The following is a 25,072-nucleotide window of genomic DNA, read 5'->3' as shown; positions in this document are numbered from 1 at the left end:
ATGTATTTTTGTTTACTATAAAATTAAGAACATTTTTTTTTGTAAAAAAATTGGAAATCTTTCTAATCGCTAATTGTTTTTATTTAATTAGTTGACATGGCCACTTAGTATATGTTTTAGTATTTTTCACTTGTGATAGGTCTTATATTTGATTCTTGTGAAAGACGAATTTGAATCACATTATTGTTAAGATTTAACTCGCTCTCTCATCTATAATCCACCATTGGATTCTGAAATAATTTCCAATAGTCAAACTTATTACCATATTCCTTTCTAATTCGGAAGGCCGAGCAACGCAAGTCGCCGCGGAACGCCACCCATGACCAGCCGCTGACATCACCGCAACCCCCTACCGTTCCATCGCGAGAAAAGCCAGAGAAAGTCCCGGGACTGCGGGTCCCACTCCCGTCCCCATGGCTTGATAGTCCTCGTTTCCCTTCTTCGTCTTCTGCTCTTGTATTCCTTCGTTCCACAAGACACCTTCCCCGACGTTACTTCTCCTCTCTCTCTCTCTGTCTCTCTCTCTCGTTTCATTTATAAACCTCCTCCCCCCTTCCTCTCTCACTCTCCTTCTATATCCTCCTTTTCCAGCAATCCTCCCCGATACCACAACAACATGGCTCCGCTCTTATCCTGCGCCGCCAAGCATGTGGTCCTCGCTCTCTTCCTCCTCTTCCTCCTCTCACCGGTTGGAGCCCAGCCCAGTCCGGACGGGTCCGAACCCTACCAGTACCAGCGGTTCAGCCCGCCGTTGGCCATCATCATCGCCGTACTGATCGCCGCCCTCTTCCTCATGGTTTTCTTCTCAGTCTACGTCCGCCGCTGCTCCGACACCTACCAAGCCGACAGCGTCCGCGCCGGCGCCTCCCACACCGGCCGATCCCGACGAGGCGCAGCCTCACGCGGTCTCGACACCGCCGTCCTCGACACCTTCCCCACGCTTGACTACGCCGAGATCAAGGGGCTTAAAATAGGGAAAGAGGCGCTCGAGTGCGCCGTCTGCTTAAACGAATTCGAGGACGACGAAATGCTGCGTTTGATCCCCAAATGCGACCACGTGTTCCACCCTGACTGCATCGACGTGTGGCTGATGTCGCACACCACGTGTCCCGTGTGCCGGGCCAACCTCGTTCCGCAGCCCGGCGACTCGGCACCACAACTCACTGACTTGGGATCCGAGCAGCAGGAGGGCGACGTCGAAGCTCAAAACGACGCCGTAGACGCGGAACGGGAGAGAGATGACCTGGGAATGCTAGCACAGCAAGAGCCTGAGGTGTTGAACATAAACCAGACGCTCAATCGGAACCGTACTCGTGGATCGAGATCGAGCAGGCTGCGGAGATTGTTCTCGCGCTCACACTCGACCGGACACTCTGCGGTCCAACCGGGAGAAGACACTGAGCGGTTCACCTTGAGGTTACCGGTTGAAGTCAGGAAACAGATTATGAACCGGAAGCTGAACCGGTCCACTAGCTTATTGGTCTTGCCCCGAGAAGGGAGTTCGAGGCGTGGGCCCCGAACCGGTGAGAGTAGCAGTATTAATAGAGTGAGGAGCTACAGAAGGCTCGAGCCGTTGGACCGGCAATTTAGATCGGACCGGTGGGTGTTCAACAAAACGCCACCATTTCTCACAAGGATGTCAAGTCGTTCGTCGCCGAAAGTGGCGGCAATTGAAGGTGAGACACCGGCCGTGCCGGAAATGTCTAGGAGCAGTTCGGCTCGGCCTCCGGTTTAATTAGCTTTAGTTAGTTCGTATAAGTTTTTTTAATCTTTTCCCCTCCACTGCTTGGGTCAATTTGTTCAGTGTCTATAAATGTTTTTGTACCTTATTTATCAATTTTCTTGAACTTTAAATTTGAAAAGACCGGGTGTCATGTAGATGACAATGTTGACACTCATATTATATATAGTCAATGGAATGAGTTGGTCTTACAAATTAAAGGATCTTGCTTTATCGGGCGACTTTATGTATAATGTATTCCGAAAACGAGAATTTTAAAGAGTTTGTAACTCAGATGGTAAGTATTATACCACACTCAATATAAAATCTCGATTTTAATTTTCATTCCTCTAATATTTTTTTAATTAAAAAAGGACTAAGGACAAATTGAAGAAAATATCAAATTAAAGAGGTTTTTGGGAGGGAAAAATACAAAAGGACCAAAATTAGTTAAAACTTGTATTCAGATATTTGAATTGAATATGATGACCCAAAATGAATGGGAGGGAAAAATACAAAAGGACTTCTTGTTGGACAAAAAGAATTCTTTGTTCTTCTAATGACTTGGTCATCGGCTACCATGCAAACTTTTCAAAAAACAAGAGCCACATATTTTTCGCTTGGTTGTGTCCACATTAAGATTTAGTAGTGTTTTTCTTCATTTGTAAGTGATCATAAACAGTGTTTACATAAGAATTTCATTATTTGTGCTTTCGATTAGCATGCAAGATAACATGATGATTATTGCATACTTAGACGAGGGGAGAGAGATTTTTTAATAGAACACGGATCGGTATACCATATGTTATATACAAGTAGTGAGAAGTTTTTTTTTAAGTATCCCTCCATTTGTTTGATATAAAGTTAATATGCTTATGTTCCGAACACATTGAAAAATTTCTTAGTGAGGAAAAATGATCTTTTGCATAATATGTGATTTGGTACTTCAGAGTTTTGGAGTGTTCCCCTTTATAATTAATAGGGTGGAATTTTTTACCATTTTGTTTGGCATTCATCGCCCTTTTGGTGCTAATTGTTCGGCAGTTTATGGAAGCAACCGATTGCTTTTTGGGTCTCCTCATTCCTTTATCTTATCTTGTGACTTAGGGTACTAATTCCCGCCACTTTCCAATTTTAGAATATATAAACCTTTTTTTTTTTTGGGTGTCAAAGCATTTGAAAATTAAAACCCGACTGCTTAATTATAAGGAAAACTAACGGAAAGTTTAAAAAACTTTAGTTTTAATAAAAATGATAAATAAAAGTGTAGTGAATAGTACCACAAAAATGTGAAAATGTGATTTTTAGTTAAAAATGAATAGTACATGGAATGTTTCGTTAAAACTCTCTTAATTATATTGTTTGGAAATTACCAACACCCCTCTCCTTCTAGCACATATTGGTATTCCACTTTCTTTGGCATTTTCTTCTTTTGACTCTCAAGTGCCCTCAAAATTGAATCTAAATTAAATCTCAAAATGAATTGGTTTACCTTGTTGTCAAATTAATGAAACAATATTATTTGACACGTGAAATGGCATTCCCCTTGACCCCCGATGCTCTCTTATCTATTAGCCTAAGGGTCTTGCTAACTCGCTCGCCTTCGGCACCATCAACAATTATTATTGGCATCGAATTATTATTAATTTTTTATTCCCTTTTTATGCAGAAATAAGTGTCAAATTTGCTTATCAAGAGGGTTGTCATACGTTTTGGTTAGAAAGCGATTTCTCCCAATTCAGATGATTTTGTTCCTCCTTGACCTCTACTTTTTTTGGAATTTATTTGTTGGCCGGTCTACATGTTGTAATTGATTAAAAAAAAATTCAAAATTTTTGAGAATCTTTGTCTGATCAAATTTTGCAGTATAGATGATGTAAGAATCACGATCACATATTTATGTTGGTGTAGTTTGTAATTACTCACTAGATTTTCTTTTGTTGAAAACTACTTATTGGATTAAACGTCATGACGTTGGAATTCAATTATTAATTCATGCTATCGCTAATCACCAAATAAATTACGTTTATTAGTATCACACTCACTTTTTCAGTTCACTGTAGAAGCCCAGTTTGTTGACAAATAACGCGTTACAATTGCGGTTTGTGATCAACACGACAAGAATACGAGAAAAACTACATTTTGCTAAACCTAGGAGTTTTAAATTTGCAATGAAATGGGCTTTAATGGTCCACAACCCGTCATCACTTCAAGCCCAAGCCTGAAACCCAACACCACCTACGCAAAACCATCAGCGTACTCGAAGAAAGAGCAGAAGAAACAGAGGGAGACATGGAAGACGAAGACGGAGGGCAAAATACAGAGTCAGACCTGAACAAAAACAAGAAGAAAACAGTGATAAAAATACCATCTTTTCAAGAAGTACTCGAGAGCTCGCAGTCTAAATCCACCCCGCCTTCTCTCTTCACTCCTTCACATAGTTTTGCTCAAGCATTTGCATTCGTCAAGTCCTCTGAGTTCTACTCGCCGCCTCCTGCCTCCACCGCCGCCTCAAAACCGCCGCAGGCCTCAGACGCCACCAATTCGAGGTACCCTTTTCACCAATTTCAATGCAAACCTTTGTGTTTGTTTAGTGGAGAGTTTTTATTTGGATTTATGGTAGTTTCTGATTTAGGAAATGTAGGTTATTGTTTGTTTTGGTGGGAAATTTTTTATTCATTCTCGCACTTCTATTCTGATGGGCGTGTGAGAAGAAATAAAAGAGAAGGTTTTTCGAGGTTTGGGCTTCTGAAAAATTTGATCTTGCTGTAATTTGTAAACATTGACTTTCGTTACAACCCAACTTAGCATTTTCGAAATGTTAGGGTCATAAAATGCTGGAAACTAAGTTTAGAGAACTTTCTTGAGCTTTTGATTACTTAAAACTTTAATCTTTATGATGTTTGATTTTGCGATGATTTGTCAGCTTTCATTTTTCTTAGAACCCAAGTGAGCATTCGCTTTCGAAATCTTAGGTTGATAAAATGTTGGAAATCAAGTTCAGAGAGAAGTCCTCTTTGTTGTATAAGAACTCAGCAAGGACAGAGCTTCTAGTTGATTGAACTGTTAGGTGGTTTGTTAAGGTTTGTGTTTTCTTTTTCTGGTTATCCGAAGCTGAGATGCTTTCGTTCTTTGTTTTTTGGTTTAGGCAAACTGGCCAATCTGATGTTCCGTCTTCATCATCTGCACCTGCGAATGCAGTTGCATCATCTTCATCTGTTCAGCGTCGCAATGCAATTCTTGTGAGCCACAGACAGGTCTAGTACTCTTCATCCAATGGTACTTGGTGTGTTTTTCTTAGAGTTTTAGACAATGCATTGCATCTTTTCAAATTTAACTGTTTAAGATAATGGTACTTCTTCCTTACAATTTGAAAGTTGGCATACTTTGGCTGAACAGTGAAACATGAGTAGAACTAATGAATATCAGGTAACCATTGACCACATTTTTGAAATTTTAATGTGCCGATCTTAGTATCTTCAGTAATGGTGTGATTGACACTGGCAATTTTCGAACCTTATTACGTATACGATATATGTGATGTCCTTTTTTTGCAAGACTTCTTAAGATTCCCTTATTCATATGTTTATACATTTTGATGTCAGTGTGTACGAAATTTGTGACAGAAAAAAGGCTGTAACTGAACAAAAGGATAAGATGGGTTTTTTGTTTGTTTTGGGGTGTCAGTGTAGTGAATGATTAGCCAATTTGATGCAACCATTACTCAGTACTTAATTTTGAAAATTGGATCTGAAAGTCCATGTTTTACATTAGTAGCCTTACCATGATATGGGGTCTAGAATAGCTCCAAATATTATTGCCACAAGCAGAGTAAAGTTCATGATCAGCCTTTGCATCGTTTAGCAATTTTTCACTCCACAGTCCTATTATTGTGAACTGAGTGTAAAATTTAATTCCTCCTTACAGAAGGGAAACCCATTGCTGAAACATATTAGAAATGTGAGGTGGGAGTTTGCAGATATTGGTTGTGACTACTTACTTGGGCAAAGTTCATGCGCTCTCTATCTCAGGTTTGAACATTTGCACGTATGTCATACCAAGTTACATATATGTGAATCTATAGCCAGGATGCTGTGGTAAATATGATACAACTGTTATGTGAAAACTTACATAGTATGACAGTTTATCCAATATGATTTCTCATCTAGCTACCTTTGCTTTTATTTTCTCATGAAAAAATGGAATATCTAGATGGAAATTGACTAACAGTACACAGCAATGATATTGTAGTTGCCTTAACTTTAGAGCTTGAGGTGTTTTTGGACTCGAGTTGATGATGCCTAACTCATGCTAATTTTCATACGATGAAACGTATAAGTTGATTTAGATTTATATGATATGTATGTTGACCAATTGTTTTAGTCTTCGGTATCATCTGCTGCATCCAGACTACCTATATTTCCGTATCAGAGAATTGCAAAAGAACTTTAAGCTTCGTGTTGTCCTTTGCCATGTTGATGTGGTAAGCCATTGTGCCAATATTGTCTTTCATAGCTTTATCAGTAATTTTTTATTCGTTTTATCGTAGTTTATACTTTGACGTAACTCATTGGACGTACAGAGTGAGCAGTTCTTTTTCTGCCTTTATAATAGCAGACTTGCTCACTATTTCTATTGGTTTTCAGGAAGATGTAATCAAGCCTTTACTTGAAGTTACTAAAACTGCTCTGCTTCATGAATGCACATTATTATGCGGTTGGAGGTATAAATATTTTGTTTTGAACTGCAAGCCAAAAATGTAAACTTGGCAACGGTCTTTTTTTCCATGACTCTGATATTGGAAAGTTATATTTGATATTCTTCTCGTAAGCTTTTCAAGAACATGATTAACTATTTTAACGGGGATCAAGTATGGTTAAAAGGGTCTCTGTTTGTAAAGGTGTTTAACTTTAGCTTACTCCCGGTAGCTTAGTTTTTGTTAGTTTCTTTGACCCCAGATGTGCTTCTAACATGTTCTTTTATAGCTTGGAGGAATGTGGTCGATACTTGGAGACTATAAAAGTTTATGAAAACAAGCCTGCAGACATTATTCAAGGTCAAATGGATACAGACTATTTATCGCGGGTATTAGTACAGTTGAGGTCGACTAAGCAGTTATATTCTTCATGTAGAGAAATTAGGGTCTTATCAAATTATTTGCTTAATTTGCGATAATATCTGGTATGGATTGTATAATTTATGAAACTGTGAATTCATTGAACTGAACCTTGTCTATTTTGGGTAGCTAAATCACGCGTTAACGACAGTTCGACATGTTAACAAGACTGATGTTGTCACCCTTGGTACTACGTTTGGGGTATGCCTCCAGTTTTGCACTGAGAATTCGTTGGCAGATAGTGTGGTTTTTAGTTTTTAGTAATGTTGAAATATCATTCTCATGTTTGCAGTCTCTTTCTCATATCATGGATGTTTCCATGGAAGATCTAGCTCGTTGCCCTGGGATAGGAGAGCGTAAGGTATTCTCTGTCGACCTTTTTTCTTTTTAATGTTCAGACGAATATACGATGGGAGGCATAACAATTGTACCTTTTTTGCCTTGCTTATCAGGTGAAACGTTTGTATGATACATTTCATGAACCATTTAAGCGTGTGGTTGCCAGTCGCCCTACTGTTCCAGAAACCTCTGTCCCGAGCAATGCTGAACCTGGTTCAGTGGATGAAGATAAAGCAGCAGAGGAAACAGAAGATGAAAGCAAACGTGGAAAGAAGGAACGAAAATTGAGTGTTAAGTCGGCCTTGTCTGCTGCCTTTTCCAAATATGCTGATAAAGTTAATAGAAAGAGCATCAACTCACAAGGAGAGAAACAAGGAGAAACAAGTACTGCCATGGAAGCTGAATCTGAAAACGAATGAGTAGAAATTCAAGGTTAGGTTCACTGTAACTGTTGCATTCTTCGCAGCCGGTAGTTCATCGACAAAGTTTCGTTGCCCGAAATCTATCTGCTGATAGCACCATCTTAGGCTGATTTACGGTTCTAGAAATGTATTCGGGTTATTTTTAAGCCATTAAAGGATCATGTTTAAGAAATTATTACAAATTTACACATGAAACGCTCTTCTTGTACATTCATCTTCGAAGTTAAGGGTTTGTTTGTAACTTTCTTAAATGATTGAGAGCTTGTTTGGTATCCTTCTTGAATCCAATTTTTTGTTTTTGATACAAAGTACTAAGTAACTTAGTAACGTTCTTCATTTTTTTTTTTTAAACTACGAAGTATTTTTAAATGGAATACCAAACAACTCCTAACTATATATATTTGCATTAAGAATACACTTGGTCATCGGTCAGTCGCAACTAAAAACAACTCAATACCGAGATTGAATACACCACATCTCATCCACTAGAAAAAGAGAGGTTCAACATAAGGGTGGAAGTTGGAATGATGTTTCCGATATCAACATTAAAATTTTCGAATTCGAAAATTTCTATGTATGAATATTTTCAAAATTTAGAATCCGCTTAGAGATTCTGAATTTCCAATCTGAAGTTTTTCAAAGTGTTCTGAATTTCTTCTGATATAAAAAGTTTCAAAATATATTACAACATACAGTTATATAGTAAAAAGGATAAGCATATTACAGCACAAATTAATTGGATTTATACATATGCATGCACGAAATATTAAGTTAATTAAAATACTAGCCGATCAAGAATGATGTGTACCCTTGTTTTCAGTAAAAAAAAAAAAAAAAAACAGAGTAATGTTGTTACAGTCATCACTTAATTGTATCATCTCTCTAATAGAGATAATGTCCACCAACACAGGTAGGTCTCATCTTTATTGGAGAGATGATACAAATGATGGTACTACTAGGTGATAAGAGTAACATTTAAAAAATAAAAAATAAAAGCTGCCAAAGCACTGGCTGATAAAATATCTGAACAGTTCACGTCATTTTGTAGTTTTCACATGAACCCTCATACAATTTTTTTACTTTTTATTTGGAGAAAACCCTAATACCTTGGACTTGGTATTTGGTTATGAAGACGAACCAGAGGAAGCACCATAAGAGGAGCTGTTAACCAGCGGAATTAGAGACGGTACCACGTCCGTCATAAAAGGCCGATATTCAGCTTCCGGCTGCACACACATTGCTGCAATAGCTGCTATCTATAAGAACAAAAATTATAAAAAGAAAACTTTGAGTTAGTTAAAACTCTAAGAATCCATAACTTTCTGTTGATGATTATATAATTAATTGGAACGTCCTAGCTAAGCTGACCTGAATTAGATCCCGCTTTGAGAACTGCCCCTGAAGAGCTGGATCAACCATTTCCAATACTTTCTCTCTGTTAGTTAACCTTGGAAGAGCCTGATTAATTACAGTACAAAAAATTTAAGTACATTTTAGTTTCATTTTGTATGCATGCATACTCATCTGTTAACAAATTTACAATTGACGTACCCATGAAACAAGGACATGCTCTCCAGGAGGCCGTTTTGTGTCTACCGGCACGCGCCCTGTTAAGAGCTCTAAAAGAACCACGCCGTAGCTGTATACATCTGATTTTGTAGTGAGCCTTCCAGTCGAGGCATACCTATATCATCAAGGGTCCAAAAACTTAATGAAAAATAAAAGATCGATCACTGTTATTAAGTTAAGAAACTAGTACTTACACAATGCACTTCTTGTACACAGGCATTTGAATTCTCTTTTAAGAAAATGATTTCCGCACACATTTTTTCTCTTTTTGCACATCTTTATTTATTTGTTTTATTTAATTCAACAATTTGAATTAACAAGTGTTGATAAAAAAAATAAAAAATAAAAAAATAAAAAAGGAATGTGCGAAAATTACTTTTATCTTTTGTTATATAGTCCGTTTTGCTCTACCCAAGTAACAGTACTGAAGATGATAAAAAATGACAGCTAAAATAATAGTGACAGTGTATATACACCCATGTGCATGCATGCTTCCATTGCAGTGCCTATATGTTTGTTAGTATCTGAATGGTCGTGAGGGGGCTCCATTACAGATGATGCAGCACTCACTCTGGTGCCAGATATCCGGTGGTCCCTAGCACACGCGTTGAAATCTGACCGTTGATCTTGTCAGAACCCATCTTGGCCAATCCGAAATCCGACACCTTGGCACGAAAGTTTTGATCTAGTAGAACATTGGTGCACTTGAAGTCACGGTGTATAACAGATGGGACTGCATGTTCATGGAGGAACTCAAGGGCCTTAGCACAATCAAGGGCTATCCTCAATCGGGTCCCCCAATCCAACGGCTGATGATTGTTTGTAGGATGGAGATGGCGTTGCAGAGTACCATGGGGCATGCATTCAAATATGAGGAGCCTATGGTGCTGGTCAGCACAATAGCCAAGTAGCTCCACCAAGTATTGAGAGTGCAACCGGCTTAGTAGATCCACCTACAATAAGGAGAACACAGGAAGATAAAAAGGCATTGGGGTTAGTCTAGTGGTCATTGAGGATAACAGTATGCTCAGAGTTCGAAATCCTTCAAACTTACTAAAAAGGCAAAAAAACAAACCCAGTTGTTGTTTTTAATTTTCTCCCAAATCCATGTGCAGGAATTGAATAAAACAGTTTAGAATGATTTTGAATCCTGAAATTTAGGGTCTAACTTTGTTTAAAAGATATAATGCACACATATTATAAAGAAAACTCCTATATCAAAACATTTGAAGGAAGCATAATGTTTGTGTGAGGGAGGGTTACTTAAGTCAACCCCTAAGATTTGCTTTCCCAAGTGTGTTTTATGTGTGTACGAGAGAGGGAGAGAGCCAAAAATCTTTAAGTGGAGGAGGAGCTGGGATATATATATGTATCCTTCTTGTTCATTGTTCCTAAATCACTTGTGCCAAAGATTTATTAATGGAAGAGTACTTGCTTGCTACAGGATATACTCATCTTGTTTTTGCATCTCATCACGTGATGGACATAAAGAAATGTCCATATTTCAGGCAATTTCTCTTCCTTATTCATGGAAAAGGAGTTAAATGAAACGGAGATGCTAAAAATGTGTTGTGTTAAACTAATCATGCAATGGCAACCTATGTATGAAACTAAAAATTAAATGACATCGTGTTAGTGGTCGAGAGTTTTACAGTGGCGTTCTAAGTGGTAGATAAGTCCTCCTATTAATGTCACTTACTACGGTTTAGTGGTATTCCTCTTTACTTATAAGTGAAAAATCTTAAGTTCGATTCTCACCAAAAGCGAATTTGAACCATGTTAGCCCATTGTAAGACGAAGTTCACCCCCTAGTATACATAATACCATTTGTTAAAAAAAAACAAAAAAAAAAATCCTCCTGTTAATGTACTATGTACCTTCTAATGCACATGAGTTTGTGTTGACAAACAAATGAGCACGTCTAAAAATGACAAAATGACATTAATTTTCAAGTCAAATGTATTCAGAAAAGAAGTGGAATAAAAAACAAGACAGAAACGAAAATTAAGTAAAGAAATACATGGATCAAATCAGAACAAAAAAAAGCTAATAAATGAAGTCACTCACCTCAAACCTGAAGGCACGCTCCCCTTGCCTGCCTTCCCTGCGCAGCATCTTAATTGCTACCACTGTCCCATCTCTTAGGACCCCCTTATACACCACTCCAAACCCACCATGCCCTATCACATTTGCCTCGCTGAAATTATCAGTGGCTTCCTCAAGGTCTTTGTATGAGAACACTTGAACTCCTTTGTCTGCAGGTGCCCTCAATGACCTTCCAGAATTCCCTCCTTGGAGACAACCACCCTTCACATCTGCCCCAATTTCACACATACCAACATTAGAACTTGGACTTGCACTTGCTAAAAATCATCTGTTTAATAACAGAGTAGCTCCTACTACAGGAGTACAACTTCCTTACAACAGTATATTTAAATGTTACTGACACTGTCATGCATTTTAACATTCTCACATAACATAATGTGACTGGTTTGGGATATAGACACAATGACTTTTCTTAACACATGAGAAGAACTTGCTTACAACGGCAATGTCACTTTGGCATTGTCCTAAGCGAATTATGCCTTACCTTGCGTTGCACATGGCATTGCATGATTGAATTGGGATATGGCAATGGTGGCATCTTGATGTATGTAGTTAAGTTTCTCTCCTGGTAGTTGGTACAAATAAAAATGAAATAAAAGATGGGGTGATGTTTAATTACCTGGGCTAGAATTGAAGTCCACTGCGGTTTGAGCAATGGACCTGCAACTTGTATTGATCAAGCCGGTGTTCTCTTTGTAAATATCGCCATTTGTTTTCTTCAACTTGACGAGCCGTCGAAGCATTAATATGATGAAGATTATAGCAAGAAGGGCCAAAACTGAGATGATGGAGATGATGATGATAAGAACAGTTTTTGAAGGAAAGTTTCCATGGTGGTGTTGGTGGTGGCTGTAGGGTTGGTGTTTATGAGTGTCGTTTTTTGCGGCGAGGTCAAGTGGCCCAGCGGATGCAGCAGCGGTGGTGTTAACTTCCATGAAAGCACAAAGCAATGCACGAGAGAGAGAGAGAGAGGAGGGGAGGGGGGGGGGGGGGGGGGGGGGGGGTTGGGGGTGGGGGAAGAAGAGAAGAGGTGAGGTGTAAGTTTGCATATGGTGTAGAGGTGGGGGTTGAGTTTATTTCCCCTTTTAACTTTTAAGTAGGATGCCATCTCTCTTTCTCTCTCTTAAGTTTGGTCATTTCACATGATTCCTCTTTATCTCTCTCTCTCTCTCTCTCTATCTCTGCCTCGTGAATAGCTGGTTCTGTGTACTTGCTTCGTCTCTTCTTTTGTATTTTCTAAAGGAATTGTCTCTGTCTTTCAGAAAGTCTTGGAGGTTTTCGTATCGATTCTCCACTTAAAATCATTCAATATTTTCTTCATCGGTAAATGTAAGAATCAAATTTAACAATTAAAACACTCATAGTATTAGCACTCTAAAGCTCCAACAATTAGTTTATGTTCAAATGTATAAATATATACAACGATATTTCTGACCATTGAGATTTTAATCAAAGATCTAATAACAAAAAAAAAACCCACGTATAAAATATCACCGAACATATTGAAAAAGAGTAGTGCTATTCACACATTTTTTTTATCCCCTACAAACCCTTGTTACTTTTTACCCATTAATCTTCTTCAATTCATTCAATCTAACGGTCAAAAATTGAAATAGATGTGTAAGAGATAAAAATAAGTATGTGGATAGTATAACATTCATAAAAAATCCCCAACCATTATTACCTAATTATATAAAAATCCACCGCTTCCGAAAATTCCGTATTATCTGGATGCTTATATGACTTGCAGACATGTGGATAATGACCTTTTTCACCCGTTGTGAAATTGGCAAATGTGCCAACCTAATACAATTGCCACAAAAACAAATAAACAAACAGTAAAATAGCAGCTTCAAACCCAGAAGACAAGGAGAATAAGTTGAAACAAAATGCCCAGACACATTACATGCTACAGGTCCTTACAACTATGTTTTATAGGGTTAAAAAAGTAAGTTCATTATCATCTTTGAAGGACTTACCTGTTGTCGGGTACATATTCTGTGTCTGTCTCACCCTCACGCTGTAAGTCATAAAATAAGTCACGTGAGGAGGAGGAGAGGCATTGCGTGAGGGTGTCACAGAGACATGAGAAATATATCCCGTGACAGGTAAGTCCTTCGAGGATTATATGGAACGATCAGTTTCATACCAAGAGAGAAATAAATTGCTCTTTTTGTGTGAGAGTAACGTGTGGTCCTTTCATTTGGTACAAGTTAGCTGGTGCATAACATGTTAAAGAGTCTCAACTACGCAAATGAAATTAAGTCTTCCCAAACTGATACCCAAAAGTATTTGAGATCCTAGCCAACCGAACATGCTTCTCGATCGATAATATGCAAAAGACTATATCATCGATAGATTCAGTAAAAAAGTCGTAACGTTTTACAATTCCGTCATTCATCTGCAAAACCAAGGAACCTGTTGATAAGCTTGGCAACTGGTGTCGCATCACCTGGATGGTAAGGAACGAGGGAATCCAAATTCATATCTGCTACAACGTGATGAAGTGTCTGCGGGCGACCATAGTACAAATGCTTCCTGTCTGCTAGTTCTTCTGCCAACTCACTTTGATGGTTATCCATCAGATCTTCATTCACCACAACAATTAAGGGCTTACCAAGCCTCAATGTCTCAAATATGCTCCCTGACCCTGCGCCACAGTAAATTATATTCACATGAAACATCGTGGCCAAGAAAATATCCGAAGCATCAAAGTAAATAAATGGCTCACAATCAACTATAATTTTTACGCCTCGTCTGTACTTTTACATTATACAATTTTGACAAAAAATTCTTCAAAAATTGATGAATTCAAAAACTATCAAAAGCACTAAACTAAAATTACAAACTCTAGATGAGTGTCACATTTATGATAGGAAAAGAGATGAAACTAATACATAATAGTTACCGAGTCCTCATGAGGATCTCTTTCACATTTGCTTCCTTGCAATGTCTAAGATTCTAACATGACAAATTACCGCTGCAAGTCTTTTAGCTGAAACTACGTGCTTTTTAGAAATACATCAGAACACCTGCAAGTCTTTTATCAACCAAATGGTAAAAAATGCAGAAGGATAAGAAGACGCTATCAGAATAATACCTGCATGACTGATCACAAGAGATGCGGCTCTCAGGTGGTCTGCAATGCTTGAAGAAAAAGTGAAGTAGTCAACAGCAAGGGGCTCATCTCCTCCTTCAGCCTGCATCATAAAAAATGTTGACGGGGAAACAAAGAAAACGAAAAAAGCATGGATAGACTATGACCAACGCATATGTTCTAAATAACGAATAACAGTTATCTTGCTGAGTTTCCAATAGCTTATTAGAAGATTAATTTCTTCGTCTTCGGGAAAGTTCTAAATTCCTTGAAGCACAGACAAATTTTTAACCTCTATCCACATAGGAATTGAATATCAACACTACAACTTTCCATGCCTTTATTGAGGTGGAGCAACTTGAACCGAAATCTAAAATAGCAAACGGGACAATGCATTCTTCGAACATCCACTTTTCACCCCTTAAAGTTTGTTACTTTAAATTAGATTGTGAAGAACAACTACAAATCACATAATTCGTGCAACCCGAAAAATCAAAAATACCTTTGTTGGAATATAGGATCCACGCCCCATTTGAATTAGAAGCCGAGTATACCCTCTTTTCGACAACTCTTCTTTAACCTCATGTGTATCCACCGCTCTAACAAGAGCATCAAAACTAGTAGTTCCAACAGTTACAAAAACTGTCTTCTGAGCCTTCACATTGACCTCAGAATCCCCCATCTAAAACCTCGTCAGTTTCCGAAAAGCATGAACTACTCAACCCTATAGCCAATCACAAGCAGCAAGAAACACAATCACAATTAAAAAAAACTGAGGAGCTAGGAATTGAAAAAATAAAACTAAAACAAATTGGTCAGTACACGATAACCAAATACATTCGAAACGGAAATTCAATAGACTAAAACTGCTACCAGTAAGTCAATTCCAACAAAACCAACTTCAAACCATTCAACAAATTTAAATGCATTCCTTAATTTATACACAAATTCATAAAATTGGCAAACCCAACAGTCAAAAACTTATTCGGAAGAGGAATTCAGACACGAAATAATAAACCCATCCAAAAGACGGATTACTCACTCACTTAATCACAAGAACCTGATTACGTTGATCAAATTAATCAAACATTTAAAGCCAAAGGAATTGACAGATTAATGAAAAGGGTACCGAAATTGACGCCAGGCTAGTGATCTGCTTCCTCAATTTCTCGTCTTCACCATGACTGCAAGCTTCTCCATGGCTGCTCAGACTGAGTTTGAGAGAGACGGAGGAGAAAGGTGCGCGCTTTGACGGAGAGAGTTAATCTTTTCTTTTCTTTTCTTATTTTCATGAAATGCCCTTGAAATTGTCACTTAATCTCACTTTAACCACCTAAAACTCAATTTGTTACAATTTGTTTCCTACTTTGTAAATCTTGAGTTATTTTATCTCATTCTCTTCTCGTCCATTCTAATGGGGTTGAATAGGACTTCGTATCAATTTTGTGCGTGGCCTCTGCCACATCTCTCAAATTTTGACATCTGAACATTCATAGATTCACTTAATCCTACTTAAAATTGTTAATCCTCCAAATTCGAGTTATCTCCCAAATAATAGGAAAATATGTTAATTTGCTAAGATCAACCATTCAAGTTTCAGATTTGATTGCGTATTACAAATGAAGGTTTACCTTTAGTGTTTTATTTTATTTGTGACAAGCGATATTCTGACAACTCTCATCTGTATAGAGAAGGTTTCTCTCGCTATTTTTCTTTTTGAAGTCATTTCATTTTGACTTAGATCAGTTTTCCAAATCCTCTATTAATAAATAATTTAGTTTGGAGCCTCCTTCTACTTCTATTTTGCAGCATTGTTGAAACCTATTGAAGAAAAAAATGTAGTAGTTTTATTACTTGAATTATCTCATGGGAGATCATTCATACAAGTGGTGCGTGAAACGAATATTTCGCCTTTGCTATGTGACCAACACATAACTATGAATGAGATATCCATTTAACTTGACATGAATTTTTGTCTTGCCTCGTAGACTTCCTAATGTGTATTGTGTTTGTATTTGTTTATCCGTGTGAAGATTCAAGGTTCATAACAAAGGGAGAGAATATTTGAGACACAAGTTAGCATAAGAAGAAAAGAAGTGCTTGGGGAAGTCTAAATGTACGAGAGCAAAGGAGGGGAACATTGAAACCTTGGGAAATCGAATGTTGTGTTTGCAATTGGAGTTTCCTTGTGGCTCTCACCAATAGTTCTCTATGGTCATGTATTATATGGAGAAATTTTTTATTGTGACGGGAACATGGGTGATACACCACTTGTTTTTATATAAATGATGAGAAATTTTATTTTTTAAGTTATTAACTTTTTAACACACATATCCCACAAGTTGTATAGTGATACGTGGTGTATCACCTAATATCTCTATTATATGAAGAAAGTTGAGGTTCCACCATAAAACTACTTGGTAATATAGTGAGTAGCCCAACTTATTTATAAGCCCACATGGAGCGCGTATGGTCGTTTGGCTTCGTACGTGGGATAACTTGCTCTGATACCATAAAGAAAGTTGAGGTTCCACCATAAAACCAATTGCAATATGGGGAGTAACCCAACTTACTTATAAGCCCATGCAAGGTCTCTCCTCCCATCAATGTATGATTCATTCTCAATTTATATACCTACAACCTTATCATTTGTGGTTATCTTACATACTTTAACGTGATTAATTCCTACGTTTATTTACTTCGCATATAAGAATAAGAGGATTATACGGCCATAGCTTGGAAGCCCTGTATATATGCATCGATAACACTGTGAACACATGCGTAATGGCAAGACCTAGATCATCCATGTGGTCTCATCTTTGCATTGAAATCTTAATTCCTAGAAGCTCAACGTCTCTCTTTTCGTGGTCGTTTTCGGTTCGGTGTGGTATGCAAGAGTTGGCGGCAAGCTGTTCTTGATGGGGTTCTCGTCGACCTATAAATGATATGCCATGGTGCATGAAATATGCTTGGTTTGAGCATGAAGGAAAAATCATAAGCATACTGGAGCTCTCTGATATTTTAATGCCGAAACAAACTTACTCCGTCGGATAAATCATGAAGAATGGAGAGAATTGTTCGTTGATGCGAAAGTTGTGCTTCGAAAAGGGGTTGGTTGCTTTTCTCTTGATGATTGTGATGGTTTTGTTGTATCCCATTCTAATTCTCTAGATACATGTAAGGGTGGATAATTGGAACCAAAAACTGAAATCGAAATACAAACCAAATCAAACCGCATCAAATGATTTGTTTTTGCAATTTTAAAACGGTTTCAGTTTGAAACCTTAGGAAGGGTTTACAATTCTAATCTTTTTAAAGCAACAGTAGATGACATCATATACAATGTCCAATCAAGTCTGGAAGACGCGGGTGTAATATGGGCTTTGTTTCTTGTTTGGGGAATGTGGGCATTCTTGTGTCTGTTTGCCTTTTGGGTCATTTTATTTTGACCTAAATCAACTGGCCCAAACCCTCAACCAATAGATCATTAATTTGGAGCGTTTTTCTATTTCTATACATTGAAGAAAAAGAATTGAATTACTAAACTACACGGCATCGCGAGTTAGGAGCATCATAGGAGATATCTTTTGTATCCGTGATGCATAAGATGAGTGTCTCGCATTTTCTGTATCATGCAAGTAGCACGTGACAATGAACGTTTACAAGCTTTTGTTTCTCGCGGAGTAAACTAATGTGTATATATTGTGTTTTATTATGTGTGACTTCAAACTTCAATGGACAAAGGGAGGGAATATTTGAGACACAAGTTAGCAAAGGAAGGAAAAGGGGTGCTTTCCTTGGGGATGTTTAAATGTTTGGGATATGAGAACAAAGGAGGGGGACAAAAGTGAGGGTCTTCAGTCGTGATTTGAAGTCTAAAGTGAAAAAGCAATCGGAGTGTGTTTTGACCATACTTGGGGATTTAGAATTCACATCCTCTTCATATGTCGCAGTCAGACGGACCTAAAAACTTGAATCGTTCAAAAGAGGAGGAGAGAAACTTGAACCCTTAATTTGTATGAGGTGGGTTAGTGAGATGAGCTTAATAGAGTCCTCAAGAATTAAAATAAGTGGTCTGAATCTCTAAATCCATTGGCTTTGGACATAGAGATCCGAAAAGGATCTCGATTCGAGGAGTTGAATATTTTTTTGGAATTCTTCTTCTTTTCCATACATTCATTTTTCTGTGTTTTGTGCATCCAAATTTTTTCCAACATATCATATATACTAAAACTCAACCGGCTTGGTTAGTCTGGATGACCAGTGTGATGACCGTTTTGCCCCTCGGTTTATCCTTGCTTTCCTCCTTTGTGGCGCGCTTTGTACAGTGAGATTACGGTATTACAGTGAGATTATGACCAGTACGACGCCTGCTCTCCACTTTTCTTCTCACTTTTTCCCTTCTGTTTCAATTTTTGGCACAAGGTTACACCAGTATTAAACAACTACATGTCCTCCAAAGGTCAGCTTATTACCATATTTCATCAAGTTCGGTATAAATAAATCTTCATTTTTTACTACAGTTATACATGTGGACATGCCTCCACAAATACAGATTAGTTCTTGGTTAAATACTTTGTGTTCAGTAAAGTTGACATAGAAAATCTTCCCATTGTGTACCAAAATCCTCCGCACATGAAAACAAAAATTCTTACTCAAAAAACACATATTACAATACTGCTGTATCTGTTGTTTTTTTATTAAATTAATGCACTGTTTTCAATTTTATATCGAACACAAAAGAAAATGCTCTTACACAATGTGGTTACTTACATTTTTTAACTTATCTACCACATGTTAGTCTGAGTTATATAAACAGGAAAACAACAGTTCAATAGAAATATGATGCATATCATTTTGTTAACAATGGTGGTAGCTAAACAAGCAAACAGTTTGTTTCAATTAGTTAGTACATTTTATAAATCTCAATCAGAGTTGTTTCAGTGTATTCAATACATTTTTTAAGCACCTTTCCAGTTAGTTGTCCTAACTAATTATTCCAGCTTATTCACCATATAATACCAACAATTTAACAACCAATGATACTTCATTTAACATAGACTCCATTTGGAAAAAGCAAAATAAATCTTTTTCTCTGCTGAAAAACCAACAGATATAATGATGTAGATCACTTATATCAACAAATTACCATAGTTCACCCTAATGCTATACGAGTTTGGCTGCTCTTATGTTTCCTCATTATTCCATCGGTGATTTGTATTTTCAGTTATTAACCATTCTTGACTAATAAGTCTTTTTCAAGACCAATTATGTTTAGCTTCTTCTTTTTTTTTTTTTTTCAATCTTGTACTGTATGGTTTTCTACCATATAATTACAGTTATATCTGATTACAAGTTTCAATATACTTTTTTCAATGCATTAGGAAAAAAAATTATATCGTTGTTCACAATGGACATGATCGCTATTCACAATGGACATGTCCAGCTTGCAAAAATTACAAGGTATGCTACCACTCTCCATAATTTAGATATCTATAATGTGCATAAAATTTGTAACTTGAGCTTAAGAAGCTTCTGGTACACAGCCAAATCACTTATATAAACAAATTAACATCATTCATCCAAATCCTATACCAATTGATTCCTTTTTATTCTCTCAACCTTTTGTGTAATTTTATTTCTATTATTTTTTTTTTCGGTGACTTGCTGTAGAAGTTAGATGAGTTTTTCACATAACATGGATGATGAGTATGAGAAACTCATTCAGGGAATGAATCCACCAATGTAAGATCCCACATCGTCCAGGGGAGTGATCCTTATATATATATTTCCATTTTTACCTAGCACGAGGCCTTTTGGGAGCTCACTGGCTTCGGATTCCGTAGGAACTCCGAAGTTAAGCGAGTGGCGCACGAGAGCGCTCCCAGGATGGGTGACCCATTGGGAAGTTCTCGTGTGAGTTCCCAGAAACAAAACAGTGAGGATGTGCTGGGGGCCCAAAGCGGACAATATCGTGCTACAGTAGAGCCTAACCCTGGCCGCGTGTGTGCCGACGAGGACGTCGGGCCCCTAAGGGGGGTGGATTGTAAGATCCCACATTGCCCAGGGGAGTGATCCTTATATATATATTCTCATCTCTACCTAGCACGAGGCATTTTGAAAGCTCACTGGTTTCGGGTTCCGTAGGAACTCCGAAGTTAAGCGAGTAGCGCACGAGAGCACTCCCAAGATGGGTGACCTATTGGGAAGTTCTCGTATGAGTTCCCAGAAACAAAACCATGAGGGTGTGCTTGGGTTCCAAAGCGGATAATATCATGTTACGGTGGAGTCGGGCCTAGGAAGTGGTCCCGCCCAGGCCGGGATGTGACAACCAAGGTATATACAAAAATCATACATTGGGTTCATATAGAAGTTTGAATTTTCTTTTAGGATACAACTTTGATGCAATAATTTATATCATGGTTTGTAACATATCGTATAGATTTTGCCTGTAATTTGTTTTCATTGTTATTTATTTCCTTGCTGAACACGGTGAAGCGAATTCTCTTAATTTGCCTTCTTGCATTTAAATTTGCATGTCAGTTTATGGTAAATAATATTCAATTTTCATTGTCTTCAATTCTACTGAGTTGCAGTTTTATCATCTATTTATAAAACCCATTTAGACTTGTAATTCTTTTGTGTGGTAAAACTTAAACTAAAGCATCATGTATATCCAAGATTGAAGAAGAAGTTTAAGTTAAATTAGATGGACACCCAATACTAAGGGTGATATTGGCAGGGTTGTAACCATATCAGTAGTCGATTTTATAAATAAAGTGAAATACAAGACTAACCCAACATGTATCATAAAATAATGTTGCACTACTTTTTTCTCTCTCTCGGTACTCAAGATATCATTCCTCACTTGGCCAAAAACGATAGATTATCCCTCATGATGTGCTTTCCATGTTTGAATATTTTGTTCATTCAGTTTCAAGTGTTTTCTTTTTGTGTATAAGAATATCTTAGTAACTCACTGTTTTTTCTTTCTTCTAGGTGGTACAAAGTTCTATCTAGACAATCTTTTTAAACAAGTTACCTTTGTAAGGTATCAAAACTACAATTTTTCCATAGCAAATAAAATTCTTTCCTTCACTATGGTAATTTTGTTTAGATTAATTAATGTAACATTGATACTAACTCAAATTTATACATTGCTAGAAAGGCAATTTGTAATTCCGCAGCAACGTGCAGGCATTACTAGCTAGTTTATTAACAGTAGAGTGACGAAAACGCCCTTCCAATTGCTTATGGTTGTTTTTTTTTTTTTTCTGGTTTTTGCACATTGAAATGGCATCTTTGGCCTCAGTTTCCACGTGTTTCTGGTCTATTTTTTTATCCCTTTCTTCCAGTTCATCTCTTTATCTCCCCATTTTCAACTTTTGCTTATTCTGGAACCTAACTTTTGCTTATTCTGGAACCTAGGGTAGGAAAACTAATTAAAAATATTTAAAAACTTTGAGTTTTAACGATAAAGATAAAATAAAAGGTAAAGTGAATAGTACCATGATTGACTTTTTAGTGTAAAAATATGATTTTTCTTTAAAATAAACAATACCGAGAACTTTTTGTTAAAGTCCCATTTTTCTCTCTCTTCCACGCAGCCATTGTTCTTGTTGCCCGTCGTTGTCAGCCGTTCTCGGGTTTTTCTTGCCGATTAACTACGGCGGCTTTTGTGCTTCACATCGCTCTTACCCATGGTCGGTTTCTTCCTGGAAAATTTTCCATCCTCTGCTTTTCCTTCTACTTATGGACTTTGTGATTTTCGCTCTAGTTGTTGATCTGGGTTAAATTTGAATCATTTTTTTGCCTATGCAATCTAAGGTTCTTTGGTGAGTTATTTGGTTTTCTTGCTTTTTTTTTTTTTTTTTTTTTGGTTTATGTGTGGTTCTCTGATGTGTTTTGATTTTTGATTTCAAGAAAATTTAAGGATACGATCAAACGTTTACTGGTGAGTTTTCTATTTATCTGATTGTGTGTGATTTAATTTTTTTCAAGCTTTTCTATGCGGCTTTGCAAGCTCTTTATCATCAAGGTGTATAATTTTTTTTCTTTTCCCAGAATCTTTTGTTGGATGGAATCGTTTTTTGTTTTTTTTTATTCGGAGGGACTATGTTTTGTTTGCATATGAGTTTTTTGTGGTTTTTGTTTGCATATTTCTGTTTTGACTATTTGCAAATAGTTTTTCTCAATAAATAATGAAAAATGGGTCTCTGCTTTATGTGAAAAAGGGAAATGGTGTGTTGTGAGTGATTGAATAATATTTACATTGCAATTAATAAAGTTAGCATGAATTGTGGTCAAATCAATTGTAAATTATCCAAAGTGACAATATGATTGGTAACGCTCTGCCTACGGCAACCAGCAATCTTTAATGTTGTGAACATAACAATGTAATGTTTTTGGAATGAAAGCCTTGATTAAGAATGCCAAACTAATAAATTTATTGAAAAATTACAAGATCTAAAACATATGCAGATTTGAAAATGTGTAAAATTGTATACACAGCATGAGGATTGATGAGCATGGTTGGTTAAGAAAATTGGTTTTCTTATGTTAGTCGTTGGACAAAAGCTTGGTGGGACTGATGGAGAGTATAATTTTAAAGAGAGTATATGTATGGATTTAGGTGACAAAATAGATTGAATATGAAGGCAACAAATTGGTTGCTGACAGTACGATAGGGAGAGGTTTGCTTAGAGACCGAAATTTCAAAGATGGAGGTCGCCTTGTTTAAATATTTTTGAAAACAACAATTTTGTAAAATGATAAAAGAAAGAGATTTTCTTAACTGATCAAATTGTTTATCATGACTAGCTTTGCTTCCTTTGGGTTAATAAATGTTAGATGCATGTTTAACATGTTAATTACATAATTCTGTAAATGGTCATTTACCATAATAGTAGAAAGGAGTTGAACCCTTGCATGACGGCGTTGGTTCGAACATCATCGGTGTTTAATCTAACAAATTTATCGTTTGGCGAAAAAAACAAAAAATTACAGAATTCTCTTTATATTTTTCAAATTTATCAGGTTTAGGACTGTATTGGTTAAATCTAGTTAAGTTTTTGGAATTTTCTAATCAACAGTATTTTCATTCATTACAGGGTTTGGTGATTCTACTATTGAACTGCACAGAGTTGAGAAAGAAAAAAAAAAGACCATTTTGTTGCCAATCAATCTAAAGACATAATAGAAAAGGTATGAATAAATTTTTTTTGATGATATAATTTCGTTTCGATTTGTGATCTCTGATATACGATATGGATTAGTAATCTCAAAAAATTTAATTCGTGTTTATTGTTTGTTTTCTTATTTATTGGGTATCAATGAACTTGCCGTTGTTTCCGAACATCAAACATTCCAAATTGTATTTGTTTTGCAAATTAACCTCTGTATCGTGTGTAACCATGGTGATCAGTTATGGTGATTGAGTATCAATTTATTGGTGTTGTCCTTTTTGTTGATTGTTTGAGGTTTAGGGTTTAGGGTTATAAACGATAAATATTCCAAATCCTAAAAATGTAGTCTGGCTATGGGACCTTTTGATTTGATGAAATCATATCACATATTACACCTTTCAACTTGCTCTTTTAATTTTTCAGTCTACCGATTTTTATCTTTGTACCAATTTTTATCTTTTTTTTTTAACACCTCTCTCTTTTTTCTCATTCAAATATGCATTACTGATGCTTTGTTATACACCTAGCTCTTTGCTTTTGTTGCCTACTATCATTTTCTACTCATGCCTTTTTTTTATCCAGCAATTACATAATTTCTCATTGCGTTTGCTTAAAAAATTGCAGAAAAAATCTATGCCCGGTCAAATTAGTAAAACTCCTGAACGAAAAAAGATAATCCCAATTCACAGTTTTGACAATAGTTCAACTAAAATCATTTTTCTTCACTATTTCAATTTGAAAATCTATTCATTTTCCTTCCAGGTTGAACCAACAAGTCTCCAGAATACACATTTTGGCATCTGCTTAGCATCCAGGCAGAACATAGGCCAACCTCTCCCATGATAAGTAAATTTCATTTCATACATAACCAATCAAACTTATGATAAGTAAATTTCATTTCATACATAACCAATCAAACTTTTTTTTTATAATCATAACACCATGATACAATGTGCTACTATTGTAATAGAACTTTTTACTTGTTTTATAGATTTTTAGAACTCGCAACAACGCGAGCTCTATTACTAGTAATTTACTGTTTGTGCAGTTTACATGCTTGCCAACGCCACATGTGTGAGATGTGCATTATTCATCACATCATGCATCTGTCAAAGTTTGAACATAAGCAGCTTAATGAAGTTGTTTGTCACGTAAACCTAATCCTGCCAAGCATACCACCATGAATCCCAACCACTTGTCTTTGATCCCTTTGTTTCTTGCATATTATGCTTTTGGTGGGACGGATTTTGATGGATGGAAACAAGATTATGTTAATCGCATGATGAGAATTTGAAAATTATAGTTTCATGATTAAGGTCAACCACTTTTAGCTATGTGCTTGGATTGAACGATACGATAAAAATTCATCTTCAAGTTAAATAGTTGTGTGGAGAGAAATATTGAACAATGCAATCTAATTTTGGAAATGGAAATTTGATATTATATATTACTACTTATAAATGAATTGTTTCACTATATAACACTGACGTCTTATGATAAAATTCAACACATTTTGAG

The 25,072-nt window shown here is 36.7% G+C and overlaps 3 protein-coding genes and 1 pseudogene across 4 annotated transcripts; 2 read left to right on the top strand and 2 right to left on the bottom strand.

The window, feature by feature from the left end:
- Nucleotides 1-227: 227 nt before the first annotated feature.
- LOC137722361 (E3 ubiquitin-protein ligase ATL6 pseudogene) lies at nucleotides 228-1,941 on the top strand (annotated as a pseudogene). Its single transcript, XR_015961861.1, has one exon. The product of XR_015961861.1 is annotated as an E3 ubiquitin-protein ligase ATL6 pseudogene (transcript).
- A 2,024-nt stretch (nucleotides 1,942-3,965) lies between these two features.
- Nucleotides 3,966-7,848, top strand: ERCC1 (nucleotide repair protein). The gene is made up of 9 exons (XM_068461345.2): nucleotides 3,966-4,269; nucleotides 4,869-4,977; nucleotides 5,648-5,751; nucleotides 6,104-6,203; nucleotides 6,367-6,443; nucleotides 6,706-6,805; nucleotides 6,966-7,037; nucleotides 7,129-7,197; nucleotides 7,289-7,848. The coding sequence occupies exons 1-9, from the start codon at nucleotides 4,013-4,015 to the stop codon at nucleotides 7,592-7,594; spliced, it is 1,194 nt and encodes a 397-aa protein (XP_068317446.1). The 5' UTR covers nucleotides 3,966-4,012; the 3' UTR covers nucleotides 7,595-7,848.
- Nucleotides 7,849-8,390: 542 nt separating this feature from the next.
- On the bottom strand, nucleotides 8,391-13,357 carry LOC137722358 (putative serine/threonine-protein kinase PBL7). The gene is given in 7 exon segments (XM_068461342.2): nucleotides 8,391-8,733; nucleotides 8,735-8,853; nucleotides 8,966-9,055; nucleotides 9,149-9,281; nucleotides 9,737-10,119; nucleotides 11,234-11,481; nucleotides 11,892-13,357. Coding segments are annotated over 7 exon segments (1,440 nt in total). The 5' UTR covers nucleotides 12,322-13,357; the 3' UTR covers nucleotides 8,391-8,696.
- Nucleotides 13,358-13,504: 147 nt separating this feature from the next.
- Nucleotides 13,505-15,757, bottom strand: LOC137722359 (uncharacterized). Its single transcript, XM_068461343.2, has 4 exons — nucleotides 15,499-15,757; nucleotides 14,872-15,093; nucleotides 14,373-14,472; nucleotides 13,505-13,922 (listed from the first exon to the last, which is right to left on the bottom strand). Exons 2-4 carry the CDS (start codon nucleotides 15,049-15,051, stop codon nucleotides 13,666-13,668), a joined length of 537 nt encoding a protein of 178 aa, XP_068317444.2. The 5' UTR covers nucleotides 15,052-15,093; nucleotides 15,499-15,757; the 3' UTR covers nucleotides 13,505-13,665.
- Nucleotides 15,758-25,072: the final 9,315 nt, after the last annotated feature.

The sequence above is a fragment of the Pyrus communis genome, chromosome 4 (genome assembly GCF_041283825.1).
Source record: "Pyrus communis isolate YQ-2024b chromosome 4, ASM4128382v1, whole genome shotgun sequence".
Taxonomy (NCBI): domain Eukaryota; kingdom Viridiplantae; phylum Streptophyta; class Magnoliopsida; order Rosales; family Rosaceae; genus Pyrus; species Pyrus communis.
This window is presented reverse-complemented; position numbering and strand designations above follow the sequence as displayed.

Coding starts and splice junctions, on each gene's coding strand:
- ERCC1 (XM_068461345.2), top strand. CDS start 4,013: ATGGAAGACGAAGACGGAGGGCAAAATACAGAGTCAGACCTGAACAAA. Junction 5,752..6,103: donor TCATGCGCTCTCTATCTCAG/GTTTGAACATTT, acceptor CAATTGTTTTAG/TCTTCGGTATCATCTGCTGC. Junction 6,444..6,705: donor ACATTATTATGCGGTTGGAG/GTATAAATATTT, acceptor GTTCTTTTATAG/CTTGGAGGAATGTGGTCGAT.
- LOC137722359 (XM_068461343.2), bottom strand. CDS start 15,051: ATGGGGGATTCTGAGGTCAATGTGAAGGCTCAGAAGACAGTTTTTGTA. Junction 14,473..14,871: donor GATCCTATATTCCAACAAAG/GTATTTTTGATT, acceptor TTTATGATGCAG/GCTGAAGGAGGAGATGAGCC. Junction 13,923..14,372: donor TCTTGTGATCAGTCATGCAG/GTATTATTCTGA, acceptor ACTGTGGCGCAG/GGTCAGGGAGCATATTTGAG.